The 14453-nt window shown below is 36.0% G+C and overlaps 1 protein-coding gene across 8 annotated transcripts in view; it reads left to right on the forward strand.

Moving 5' to 3' along the window:
* The window catches only part of PPFIA2 (PTPRF interacting protein alpha 2), a 353334-nt gene that overhangs the window by 308252 nt on the left and 30629 nt on the right, over positions 1 to 14453 (forward strand). For 4 of the 8 annotated variants that reach the window (XM_037389538.1, XM_037389537.1, XM_037389539.1 and 1 more), the window contains exons 18-21: positions 2350 to 2379; positions 3271 to 3401; positions 3974 to 4155; positions 8810 to 8903. In XM_037389538.1, coding sequence (XP_037245435.1) covers positions 2350 to 2379; positions 3271 to 3401; positions 3974 to 4155; positions 8810 to 8903 — 437 coding nt within the window. The remainder of the gene's footprint in view (positions 1 to 2349; positions 2380 to 3270; positions 3402 to 3973; positions 4156 to 8809; positions 8904 to 14453) is intronic. The other 4 variants (XM_037389541.1, XM_037389542.1, XM_037389545.1 and 1 more) reach the window with 1 other exon arrangement.

Consider the following 14453-nt stretch of genomic DNA (forward strand, 5'->3'; position numbering starts at 1 on the left):
GGTGGTGGAATTAGTAAAAAGAGAACTGATCACTGGAATACTGTAATTACATATAATTACATATTAATTTACTGTTTAATTAATTAAACTGTAATTAATTTATATGTAAAAATATTTACTAATTAAAAGCTCTGAAGTTATACAGTTATTACACAGCCATCTGTGGAACTATTGCTGAGTTTAAACCTCCAAGGAATGCCTAGAAGACATTAAAACCTTCTACTACTTCATACATATAATCATTAGGATATACTTCTATATTTGGTATACTCTTTTGTACTTGCAGCATGCATTTTTCATGACAGTGTATCAAGGACTTGAAATAAGTGCTTTGTTTCCCAATAATTAAATTAACTGATATATTTCAGCATTACAAGCAGCACACAAACAGATACCAAGCCATCAAATTATCATGCAAAGCATTTCTAACATTACAGTACCTTTGAGGACATATTCTGAAATGGCTGGTTGAAAAGGGGTTTGCAAAAATTTTAATTTTGGACCTAGACAAAAATAAACAGTACAACAGTCAAGTAAGTGAAGGTAGTATGTGTTGACATACTCAAGATGTACAGCTCTGATATTCAGTAGAGTGCAGACACAGAGTTTGTTGTCCAGTCTGTGCTGCAACCCAGTCTGGATCCTGGACAAATTCATCCCTTTAAGCACTAGGAGAAAATCAAAGCAGCCCACGCTGCTGATCTTCACATACAGGGAGGAGAACAGGGTATGTGTAGCCTCATTTTTTTTTTTTGCTGTTTCTCCAATAATCGTAGTGTCACCCATATCCCCTTATGGCCCATTCCTGGGAAGCAGCAGCACTGGTTCCCTATGGAGCCTCTCAGCAAAGGGGAAATGAGTCTTGATCTCAACCAGAAAGCATAAATCAGCTCTTCTTGCAGAAGAAGGTTGCTCAGAACAGCTGGGAGTGGAGCCTTGCTGTTTATTCTGCTTTTCTGGGAGTAGGGACTTCTGTTTTACCATCATCTAGCTGACTACTCCCTTTTCCTGGGAGCTGACAACTACTTATATCCACCTCTACTTCTCCCAGTTTAGGATGGTGTTTGCTGCCTTCTTGGGAACTAAAGACACCAGAGTGGAGGTCGGGGCTGGCACTTGTGGCAGGCTGTGGCACTGATTCTCTGCTGCCCCCAGTTCCCACTGCCAAAGTGCAGAAATGAAAATATTGGTGGTGCAGACCATTGTGAAGGAGGTGGGTGCACAGACAGCTGTGGTGCCACACACTTCACTGAAGCAGCACCTTCCCAAATATGCAGTTTGGCTCCATTTCACCAGCTATTTAAACTAAGCCATCCCGCTACAGACAAATAGCAGTGGTTAAAACTGACCTTCCAGCAGACACCTGCACTGCCTGGTTGTCTTGGTTGGGACACAGCAGCTTTGGGTCAGTAGGTTGCTCAGATTCAAATACAAAATGACAGCACAGTCCACAACTTTGCTCACCCTCATCAGCCATTTCAGAACACTTCTGGACTGCACTGTTTCAGCAGGAGTTCATTGTTGAATACTCCTCCTTACTGACTGGGGACAGACACAAAAGGCTATCAGACACCCTCTAAGTAGAAACTTTGAGTTGGGAAGAGTTCTGTAGAGATCTTGTCTCCAGAGCCCAAATTGCCAAACGATCCTGTAGAGGTTGGCTGGAGAAGCGGTACTGCATGAGTTTCCACAGCCCAAGTCCATACATTAATAAATTCTACAGAGTATCTTCAGCTTTCCTTGTATGAATGAGACATCTACCAAAAATAAAAATGAAAAGAGGGTGGAACTAGACACATTCTAGCAGCCTTCTTTTGCCAAATAATGCTGCAGTACAGAACATGGGTGAAATTGTATCCATTGACTGAAAATGCCAGTCACTTTAATGTGAGCTAACTGGAGAGAAAAACCCCTTTTTCAGGCATGGTATTTGCTGATGATATTTTGTGTTTATACTTGGTGAGACACCAATATATTTGTAATATTAGATAAAGCTAAAAAAACATATTAAATTCCCTGTGTTGGGGATAGTAGAAGGATTTATATGAAAACTCAGAAAAGTGCCACTATAAGCTTGCAATGCCCTAATGTTCGCTAAACTTATGAAAATGAAGGAGATTGTAACTTTAAAAAAAACTTGTTTTCCCTGAATGGCCTGTTTGTCAGGGGTTGTCTTATGTTATAACGCCAAGTGTATAGTTAGTATATTATATGGGTAGTTTTAAATTAATGAAATCTCTGCTTCCTACTTCTGAATGTGAGAAAAACAAATGTGTGGCATTTTGATATGCTTAAATAAGATTTATTAAATTCCTTTTTTGTTGTTGCTGCTTTTGTTACCAATCTAAGCCAAGCGACCTAAGGAAACATCGGAGAAAGGTATGATACTGTGTGGTTTTTTTTAAGTTTGAGAGAACTCATCTATCATATTCCTCTGCTAACAGTGTTCCTTGTCAGCCATTGCATCCTCCCACTCCTTTTTGTTTGATTCCTGAATATAATCATTTTAATTCTACCTGGAAAAGCTTGCAGGGATCACAGGTAAGCCACAGAATCAAGGCCCACAAGCAATACCTTGGCATAGTAGCCTCTACAGCACAAACTTAACGATATACAGTTTTTTTTAAAAAAAAAAAGTATGGACACAAAAGAATTACTTTCAAATGTATTTTGGCCATTCATCTTGCTGGAGGAACCAGAGTCAGATTACTTGAAATCTTCTGGAGGAATATAAAGTCGTTTACAGAATTGGTACTGAATATGGGATTTATATTTACATGAGACTGTATTTAAGATAAATCATTATATGCTGTGACAAAATTCCTTTTCTGTTCATGCTTATTTTCAAGCATTCTGGCCATGCTGTTAACAAGCTATGGAGAGAGTCATCCTGTTTCTGTCTCTATTTACTTTCTCCCTTACATCCTGAGAAACTTTATTTACTTGAACAATCCTGTTTAATGCAAGAGACCTGTTCATGTCTGAGGTTATTTTCATGTTTAGATTTTCACTGAATCAATCTGTTTGGCATAAATGGTATTAATTTCTCCAAGTGTGATTTCTTTTCTTTCAAATATGTACTGTATGCTGCCATATCTAGGCAATTGCTCTTTCCCAGTAGCCTCTTTCAAAAATAACAATCCTTACAATTTTCTCAAAAAATTGTACTCGAAACCATATATCTTTCAATTCACTTGACAAATTCATGCAGGATACATTTAAACTTTCTTGAAAAGCTTATCTTCTTTCAATGGAATCTCTCTCCCCCAGATTGCAGTAGTTGAAGAAGATGGGCATGAAGATAAAGCCACAATCAAATGTGAAACTTCTCCTCCTCCAACACCCAGAGCTATCAGAATGACTCATACCCTTCCCTCTTCATACCACAATGATGCCAGAAGGTAAGATGTTTGTAATAAACTGGCACTTCACAGTTTTACTGCTTATTATTCTTTTTAAAATATGCTGTTCTTTAACTATTCCAAAATGACCTGATTTTTTCCTGTTTCTTCTTGGCAATTGTTTCCCCTGCCATGAGAGAGAAAGCCTTACCCTTTGTCTCTTGCATGACCTGGAGAATGTTTGTCAATGCTAAAGTACATGCTGGATATTTCTGGTTTGAGGTACAGTTTTGATCACTACTAGAAACAGTGATACTGCAAATCCTACAAAGACAACCAGCAGGCTGATTCCTATATTTTTCATCAATTGTTCTTAGCAATTTAAAAAGATTTATTTTCAGCCTTTTTTTTTTTTTAATAAGATCCAGTCAGTCTGAGGGAGGAAAAAGTGATCTTGTATTGCTCTACATGTTGCTAAATCATTTATAGAAGAAGATATGATTGTGTCAGTTGTTGGGAGAACATAACTAAAGTATAACCAGTTAATTTGTTTGCAGAGCTCAGAAGAAAATAAAAATTACCTGCAAATGCTGGCATTTTATCTATTCCATTTCTTTATTATCATTTTGTAGTAGTTTGCCCACTTCACTGGAGCCAGAAAGCATTGGTCTTGGCAGTGTCAATAGCAGCCAGGACTCCCTGCACAAAGCTCCCAAGAAGAAAGGAATCAAGTCTTCAATAGGACGTTTGTTCGGTAAAAAAGAGAAGGCTCGACTTGGACAGCTCAGTAAGGAATTAGTGGTAACAAGCCAAGGTCACCATTTCACAGTCTTTTTCCATTTTTAATTTTGCTTCTTTTCAGTTTCCAATTTGCTTATTTTTCTGTTTTGTCTAGCAGAACTTTCCCATTAAACTTCATTGCTATCAGCAATTTTATTTGTCAAGAATTTGCTACGACTATAATGCAAATGAAAGGAGGCTTCCAGCACAAAACTAGAGTCATCCTCTTCACTGAACCTACTGCCTCAATAGTCTCAAATTAGGGTAGAAGTGCTAACAGTGTACTCTCTAATAACCAAATAAAGAGGAGGTGAGAAAGTAGAAAGTAATAAACCACTGTAAGAGTTGTAACTATGTGCTATGGAAGGTCCTTGCAAGTAAGTGTAGCTGCTGTCCATATTTCAGTGTGTCAATTGATGTCTGCTAGTGCTTATCACTGAATGTCCTCACCATACTCTTTCAATTACTTATGCTGCTCACGGCAACGCTTTGTTTTCTTCCTACTTCTGCCCTTTTCTCTTGCCGAGACCTTAGTCTAATTCATTCCTAGTAAAATTTTTTCCTCTGTGATTATTCCATAGGATATGTCTCTATGACATGCAAAAAAAAAAAAAAAAAAAAAAAAAGCATAACTATAAGCAATGGAAAGTCAAGCGAGAGTCTTCAGCAAAGGCTCATAGTCTGCATGCCCAGACAGGCAAATACATCCTTATCTACAGTCTGTATTGTTCTAAATTGGTCTAAATCTGATTTAGCTAGATTAAGGTTAGCATATAGACACATGCCAACACAAGCATCAAATTGGAATAGATGTGTCAGTAAAAGAGAAATATTAGCTCTTTGCTAGTCACGAACTGTCACATAGTATGAATTTGTGAGGCATTAAATTTTTACTGCCATGGTGACCACATAACACCTGTAAAAGAATTTTAAGGGTTTGCAGTAACTGTAAATGCTTAAGCAATATGTAAGCCTGAAATTAAAAAATACTGAATTCATATTAAAACACATCCTTATCACAACTAGCAAACCCATCGCTAAAATCGTACAGAATAAAGTAAGGTAATAGTTAGGTCAAAGTATCAGAGTAAAATCAAAGAACTGAGCATTCTGCATTTATACTCCAATATTTCTCCTCTCTGCCCATGAGAACCTTGTGCTCTTGAAAAAAAATAACTAATTTCTAATCGCAATTTAAATTCCTTTTTTTCACACCATGGGAAGAATAGAACTGATTTATTCAGTATTTTTCATAGTTTAATCTATTTCAGAATCTATTAAATGAATCTCTCAAATACACCTGCATGTAACCATGTGCACTGATGGAGAATTTTATAAATTTAGACTACATTATTAATTCCTGTTTACTTTCCATAAAACCAATTTTCTGATATTGATGGATTATGCATAATAATCTATGATTTCACTGTAACCCAGGAACACAGAGGAAAAAGATGTAACAAATGTGTTAGCCTTCCCTGTAGTTCCTTGCAATGTGGAACAAACATAAAATAACAGCTTTAAATATTACCTCAGGAGCCATGTAATCTGTCAATAGATTAATTTCTTAATACTCACCATGATTAATAAGACATATGTATAATTGGATAAAACCTATTTGTAATCCCAACAGTAGCTCATGAAATCGCAAAAAGATATTAGTGAAAATTTGCAGTTAAATGAAATTTTTCTGGTTTACATCCTTTAGTTCCACAGCAAAGATTTCTGTAAAAAGCACATTTTAATTAAGCAAGCTAGGTTTACAAGTATGTATAAAATTAACAGTAGGACTGTTAACTGACTAAAAAGTGGGAGCAAAATATTTTTAGAAATTGAAGTGACATTGAACAGCTGAATTATAGGGTGGTTTTTCTCATCTTTTAAGATACCAGAAGAAAAACAAATATTAAGTGGCAATTGCCATTCAACAGCAGTACTTTAAAGACAAAACAAAATTTAAAAACCAGCATCATGGTAGTACTTGAATCAATTCCATGACAGGTACGCTATCTGTGCAGCGATATAATTAATAGTTCTATTTATAAGAAGATACTATATCACAGAAATTTAAATAGTAAGTCCTATCATTACTGCACTGCAGTATATTTGTACGGTTTTCATAACCTAACCTTATAATGCAAAATTAATAAAAGAATCTCATTTAATTTATTGCTTAAATTAAACATTCTAATTTGATATAGATATGTATTTCTTGTATTTTTTAATATGTAAAATACCTTTTTCTTCAATAGCTTGTCAAATACTAAAAAGATAATAAATGTAATTTTGAGCCTCAGAAACATTAATTCATTTTCCTATATGCATATTTGCACATGCACACAATTACAGTTAAAGGAACACTTTAAAAGTTTATGTCAATGAAGAAGATATTAGGGATATAAGTACACATAATACTTCTGTAACTAATACTATAGTATCTCTAAAATACCAGGTAATAGTTATTCATACTTAAGAAGCAATATTGGAACTTCCCAAGTTATATCACTAACTTCAGCAGCCCTGCAAAACTCTGAAAGCATTACCTTTCAACTGCTAAACTTGCCAGAATTTTTTTATTTTATAATTTGCTACCTTCAGTGTCTCTGCTAAATCAATTGTGTTATTGTTCAAAGGCAAGTTCATTCCTTAGGAGATCTTAGAATCAAGATTTCTAGATCCTTCACGATTTCTTTATGTTATTGGAGAAGGGAAAAGGAATGTTACAGGGAGCACAGGTTCCTTTTATTTATTGATTTATTTGATTGATTTTGAACTCATCCAGTCTTCTTTCACTTGTGGAATACCACACTAGACACTTACATATTCTTCTTCCCATGTTACATTTAAAATATTCTCATCCCTAAAACAAACAATACATTGCAAGTATTTTTAGCCCTGCCCAGGCAAGCTGGTCTCTGTGGTGTATGCAAAGGTCAGCTTGTTAGGGAACATTTATTGTGGCCATCTGCATGCCTGAGATACTGACAGGCACAATCACCCTGGTTTATTCAAAGGGACAGATGTGTTTGTCTTACGGTGAAGTCTGTTATGCCAAGAATACTTTCCAATCTGTGATAAACCCTCATTGTACTGCACTCATACCATCTCTGTCTTAACATACTGTGAGCTGCTCTCTCAGAAAGGTGTGGTATATTGATACAGCAGTTTGCTAAATTAAAAACTTACTCCAGAGTCTGCAATAAACATTTCATGAGATATTCTGTAAAACTTTGAAAGGCAGATGAAGTAAAGCAAAGTATACATTCATGTTTAAGGTGTTTGTGAATTGCATGCATCGTTCTCGTCATAAGACTTGCAGAAGTTGTGTCCTCTTTAATAATGAAATGCGTATAGACAAGCAGGAGTGTTAAAACTACACCTGCTTTGAAAGGACAGCTTAAAGCCAGTCTTTTCTAAGTTAACATCATAAACATGATGCAGCAGTAGGTTTTGTTCTCACTTGATAGAGGTGCATGTAAATGTTACTTGTAAAAAGGAGTGAGGCTATTTCACCATGTAAAATTTATACATTGTTTTATGGTTAAAATCAATGAATCAGAATACTATGCTTTAATTAATTAAAAATAATTTTATTATGCTTTCTTAATTATACCAGTGTTTGCTCTACAATTGTTCACTATCTATTAGCTGAGAAATGAGAAGTTGCCATTGCCAAATGGAGTCAAGCACCAACATTTACAGTACTGTTGTCTTCTTTCTTGTGCCAGTTACACACTTTCTGTATGTATATATATAAATAGCAGCACAGGAGGAAAGCAGCCCTGAAGAAGTGCTGCAGCCCCTCTGTCTGCACACATACATTCAAATGAGAGGACAGTATGGAGCCAGGGCCAGGAGACCATACTGACAGCTCCATGAGCAGGTCATTTCTTCCTTGAATCCAGGCAGCGACAAAAAAGTCTGAGCGTCTTTCCACTTCTGCACTAGGAAGGTCACATTAATGGACATATTGTATGATCAGCATGGATCATACAATAGCAGTCATGTCCTTAGTTTACAGTATGATTTTATTTTGGTCCAGGTGTCCTTGCTTGCTGCAAGCTTCCCTTGTCACTCTATGCAAGTTATTCAAGTTCCCATGACTTTGACAGGAATTAGATGCCTACAAGACACCTCCAGAGAGACCTATGAGGTTTTTTACTTCTCTGACAGATTCTTTATGTCATCTCTAGCTTGGGAGTTAGCAGGGATAATGACGTCAAAGACTCAGACTGTCTATGAAAGCAAAACAAAAGCTTTAGTATTAGGAGACTAAGTGATGCCGTATTGTCTATAATGAGGCAGTTTTGTTTGTATATTTCCCAAATAAGATTTAAAAATTGTGAGAGCCTTGCTTACTTAGGACCGTGAGTCTGAGCCTCCGGAGGCAAAGAAAAACAGGCAAAGGAGATCAGGGTGCTCTTCTCATACATTTCTGCTAAACACAAGGAGGAGAAGGCGGCAATTTTCACCTCTACTTCTACTCTTTTCCATGTAGTAAACACTCACCAGAATTTACTTTTGTAAGTGATAGCTGTTCATTCACCACAAACACCAGATGTCATGGCTTAAGGAAATGAACACAGATGATGGTGGCAGGTGGGAGGGGGATTGAAGAGTTGAGAACGGAACAACAGAGAAAAAGCTATAGGAAAATCCGGTGGGATTTGTTTTGTTTTGTTTTCCAGGAGGTTACATGGAAACAGAGGCAGCAGCTCAGGAATCTCTGGGATTAGGCAAACTTGGAACCCAAGCAGAAAAAGACCGAAGACTAAAGAAAAAGTGAGTACCTTTTTCGTGTGACTTTCATTGGCTCAAACTTGATTCAAATGTCAGATTTTGTGTTTGCTTTACACAGACATGTAATGACAAGCAAGATCATCTACTATGGCACTTTAGCACTTAGTGTGGGTTTTTTTCCAGCATAGAAGTTTTTAAAGCTGCATATGAAATATAGTGAAAAATATTTAGTCTGTCAATTGTACATTATTGTTTCATTTGTGAAAGAAGATAGGTTTATGAGAAAGAGACATATTCTATTTCACATCGTGATTAATTCCATGCCTTTTGCCTTCCGTGCAATTATTGAAAACTAGGCAGGCATTTAATGACTTACTACATAGACTTTTTTCAGAAGGGAGAAAAAGACTTTCTGCATTATATATTGGACACATGATAATTTCTGTCTATAGAATTCAAAGGCTCCCCATAAACCCTAGCAGCTTCGCTTTCTTTTTACCTGTCAGCAAATGGCAACCTAGCTTCTTTTTTTTTTTTTAATTTGCATAAATTATATAATAACTTAATGGTGTCTTTGGTGCACCTCTTGTAAAACCAGTACACTGACTCATAGTAGCTGCCAGGAGCTATGGAGAACTATTAAAACACAGATACAAACACAAAAGAAACCTCTTGGCAGCATCAGTTCCAGTGTAATTAGAGGGTGTCAGAGAAATAAAGATGGTACTTAAAAATTACTTTGCAGATCCATCCTGAAAACAAACAGGTTTGGTTTTCATCCATAACCATTAAATTTAGTGCTATTATTTGGATTCTGAAAGCTTCATTTTTAAAATTTGCAGGGGTTTTTGGTTTCTTTCAGTCTTTAACGTTCCTTTGCAAAGTTTGAAGAGAATTTGCAAGTCTAATCCAAATAATTCAGTCATAATGTTTCAGGTTCTCTTTAAATTTTAAATTTATATGTAGAATATTTTTAATCGCTACTTTCATATCAAGCTCCTGATGAAATATAACTTTAAATATACACATCCATGGAATATACAGATGTGTTCCATTCAAATCAGTCTTTACTTAGCAATTAAAGATAGAGAAGCAGTCATTGTGCTAACTGAGAGGGAAGAAACATTTTAAATTCAATTAAGAAATTTACAATAACATTCACAGGGATAATTAAAGTTGATGAGTCGTCCCTGTATTTCTTATCTATGCATTTTTATCATTCAGTCATTTAGAAATATGTGGATGTAAAAGGTATGTTACTATACTTTTTTACTAAATCTATAAAATGTCTTTGAGACAGTCATTGTAATTTGTAAAGAATATCATTGAATTTTCAGCAGCCTATTTTTTGAAGGCCCTATTTTTCTTCCAGCTCTAAGGACTGAAGGTACCACAGTTTCAAAATCACTTTGAAGAGACAAATGTCTTCACTTTGTTTGCTTTCTCAAACTAAATTATAAGTTCAAAGAACTAAATAAAATAACCTAAGACTTGACACACCACTGCATTCATGACATGACTACTTCATATATGAGAGTGCCAACCAGTTTATGGTCTGGAAGTAGTAGGTGTGCAGGTAATCTGTTATTAGACTTCTGTCTAATCTCACACAACCCGAGTTTTCCATGCTTTCTGCTTTTCAAGTCTTTCCTTTTTTTTTCTCCTGTGTCTGTCTGTCCTTGGATTAGATTCTTTATGAATTAGATATAATCAAAACGTTCTCTGCTGGAAGGAGAGGAATCGTTCCTTTGTGACTATGAATATTCACCTAGTCTGAACTGCATACTATTTATCCTAAGTATATGTTATATACCTATGTCATGAAGACTTTCAATTTTTTTCCCCTGTTCCTTTAGATTTATCTGTCTTCAGAGTTTCTCATTTTGGAATCCTTACAACTGCTTTTAAGATTCCTTTTAATTTAAGGACAGAGAAAGGTTAACATACATTACTAGTTTATATATATATGGTATAGTTGTAAAGGAACTGTAATATAGGAAAAATGTAATTTTTTAATTAAAAATTTTGTTAGACACACACATGAGATTCTACCGAATTATAAAAATCATTAGGGTGCCAAGCTATCAATAGGGTATCAGAGAATTAACACTTCCTTATAAAACACGCAGTCATGTATTTGCATGTTTTACCTTGGAAAGTATTAAGTTGAAACAGTCCAGAAAGTCAGTTAAATGAAAAGTTTGTCTCAGTAAGTCAGATTCCTTCTAACCAACACTTCACAACGCATAACTCCCTCTGGAAGTAGAGCCTTCACATATACAATAGTTGCAGGATTACCAATCTGGGTAAGGTAAATTAAAATACTATGCTGTGTAACATTAAGGATGATAGTAATGTATATAAGGTCTTTATAAGAGGTAATAAGATAAGTCTGAGCATCGTATGCCATCTTGTGATGTAGCAGTGAGATTTACATTCAAGCTTTTGATTCCTTTTTGCTGCTAAACAAAACTGCCCTACGAATGCTGCAGAGACAGTGAGCCCCCAGTCACTGGAACAGAGCGAGCAGAGCACTTCACCTTGTAAGAATTTCTATGGCTAACTTAGGTTAGGACATAAAGCCCCAAGAGAAACAGGGCCACTGACAGTGTAGTTAAAGGATAGGCTAAAGCAGAGAAGCACTCCTTTGTATTACAATTTGGGGGTGTGAGAGCTTCACTTATACTGACTTTGTCACTTCCTTAAAAAAAACCTCCAAACCCCAACCCACCCCACCCCCAAAAAAAACCCCAAAATCCCCACAAAAACCTCAAAATGGCATCTCTCCTAGGCGTGAAAGCAGAGGTCTGGTTCATCAGTGATCAACACATCAGTACTGTGAGCAGTATGCATGAGTTTCACCAGAGCGCTTTGGGTTAGTAAATTAAAATTGTATAGAAGTGATTATAAAAGGATGTATTCCTGTTAAAATGCTATCCATCGTATTTATTTCAGTTGAATTAATATCTTAAATGAAAACTATCTTAAAATGCTGAATCTCTAATTTTGCATTTTTGAACATATTCAACTTCATCAGTTATTCAGCAAGGGTGCTCCTACCCCAGGGATGAAGCACGATTTTTCAAATTGTCAGCTGCTGCAGCCAGTAGGTACTAAAGGTCCACCAGGTCTCCTGGCCTTCTGCTCCCTGAGTAGCAAGCACGTACACTGAGCCTGTTCTAGCCTTGTGGAGTTACAAACACACTGCAGCATGCTATAGTATTTTAGCGCCATTTATATGCATGGAATAGATTACTGAATAATACATTTCCCTCTGAAAAGTTTCATGAGGGAACATAATTCTGGAGACCAGTTCTCTCTCTGGTGATTATAGTGTCATTAACCCAAATTTCAATGTTTTCCTCCTTCTTGCTTAGAAGATGCTATTTAGATGTAAAATTTCATTCCATTTCAATTGACTACTTAGGCATCATTAAAATTTAATTAGTAGTTTGTCTTAATGATATGCTAGACATTTATAAACCTCAAACAAGAGTCTCTATTAATCCAACATTTGTTTATTACAGTAGATTTATTAAGAAGGCATCAAAGAGAAATTAGGGAAGCTGTGCAGAATTTTTAAATTAGACCCAACATGTTCCTAAAATAATCTGAAAAGATGAACTTAAGTTGTCTGGTTCATCCATAGATGTTTACTCTCAGACATTAAATATATGACAGCTCTAGTTAACGTTAAAACTTTTAAAGTCTTGCTATTTGTAAATTGAACGTGGAGTCCTAGAAAACAAAAAAAATAATGTCAGGGATATTTGGAGCATTTAAGGTATTATTCCATTGTTCTGTAAAAATAATTGATGTCAGGTGTGACAAAGGATAATGCACTGCATTTTTTTAATTTAAATTAGCCTTTTAACTCTGCTTCACTTGTTCTATACAAAAGCTGTTAATATTTTGTATATAATGTCTTCTGCCTTTTGTCTGATTCTTAGAGCCTGTTTGCCTAATGAGTAACTTCTTCAAGAAAACTCAAGAGTTTAGGACTAAAATTATTAATGGCACTGATACCCTCTATGTCACCATTACCTTCATTTAAGTGTCCTAATGGTTCCAATAATTTGCACTCATCTAAATCATAAATTTTGATCAAGGTATACTTTCCAGAAGGCACCCATCACTGAAATGAAGAATGGAGCTTTTCTCGTAGTATTTTTTTTCTAGTGATTAACTAGTCTCCCTCTGAAAAATGGTTACTTAATTTCCAATTCTGAATTTTGTAGTCAACTTCAGCTACCATTTATCTGTGACAGTGTATACGCTATCCCAGCTGTTCATAGCATCATCTCTCGTGGGTATTTTTGCACCAAATAATATGACTGTGCACAATAACTTGGCCTTGGCATTTGCTCAGCGTTGTCATGATAGCCCAAGCTGGGACTCAGCATAGGGTGTTTCAGGTCAGTCCAGTTTCTATTGCAACACGTAAAGGTTTGCAGAGGGTTTGGACAGAGACATAAGTACCCCCTGTATAGCAAAGTTGATCAGCGTGTATCCTACAAAATGATTCATACCTCAGAGAAAGGGTAGATATAGCACTGTGCCTAAAATCAAATATTCTGTATCTCCCTTAAAAATGCATATCCCCACTGACCTCACCTCGGGTAGAAAATTAAGACACTTAATGAAAGCTGTATAAATGTTTGACTGTCCTTTTCACTAAAACACCATATGAGGAACTCTTTATAAAATCTTCTTTAACAATGAACTCGGCAAAACTTGAAATACTATCAACCAATATAGCCACGTTTGCTTCCCTTTTTGCTGTACCTGTCCTAGTGAACGTCGATTGTGTTCTCCTTGTCTACAGTTTTTTTCAGGAGTTATGTCAAATAATCCTTAGCCAAAAGCCTCGCCGATGGCAAATACATCTCCAAAGAGTCTTGCTTTGTCTTCCAAAGTGCCGTATAGCTCTGAGTGCCAGTAATGTATATCCTTTTCAAATGTAATGTTTGATTTGATCTGCAATATGCAATGGAACAGCAAATAAGAATCTGCTTGTAGAAGGGGGCTGCTGAGGAAAGACAAGACATGTCTTCTATGTTGCATAAAAGTATGTAATGATTTTTTTTTTATAATCAGTGATATTTCATAGGATGTGTTTAATTCATCCTGTGCAAAGCACTAACATAAGGCAAGATTCAAGAGACGAAGTGCTATGTAGTCCTAGATTTGACCTTGTGCATGCTGCTAACACAGTTTGAGATTGCCCTATGCCATTGCTTCCCCAGCAATCCCAAATACAAATCTTCGCCATGAAAAAAAACTTTGCATGCATGTCATCTAGTCTGGATCATACTGACAGGATTCCAGCCCAGAAGCTGATAAATTCCCCAGTTTATTATTTTGAGTGTTGGAATAACAATCACAACTTACCTCATAGCTGATGAAATAACTGCACTGTGTCATAATGCCATCACTCAGAGTCATCTGGCAGTGCAGAGCTTTAGCTTCACTGTTTCTTCAACTTTGTTTGATTTGATTCTGGAGAGGAATCTATTAATTCAACATTTTAAAAACAAGCATAAGATGTGAGGTTTCTATTTTCTGACGGAAAAAAAAAAAGTAAACCTTTCT

The sequence above is a fragment of the Falco rusticolus genome, chromosome 5, assembly GCF_015220075.1.
Source record: "Falco rusticolus isolate bFalRus1 chromosome 5, bFalRus1.pri, whole genome shotgun sequence".
Classification (NCBI taxonomy): domain Eukaryota; kingdom Metazoa; phylum Chordata; class Aves; order Falconiformes; family Falconidae; genus Falco; species Falco rusticolus.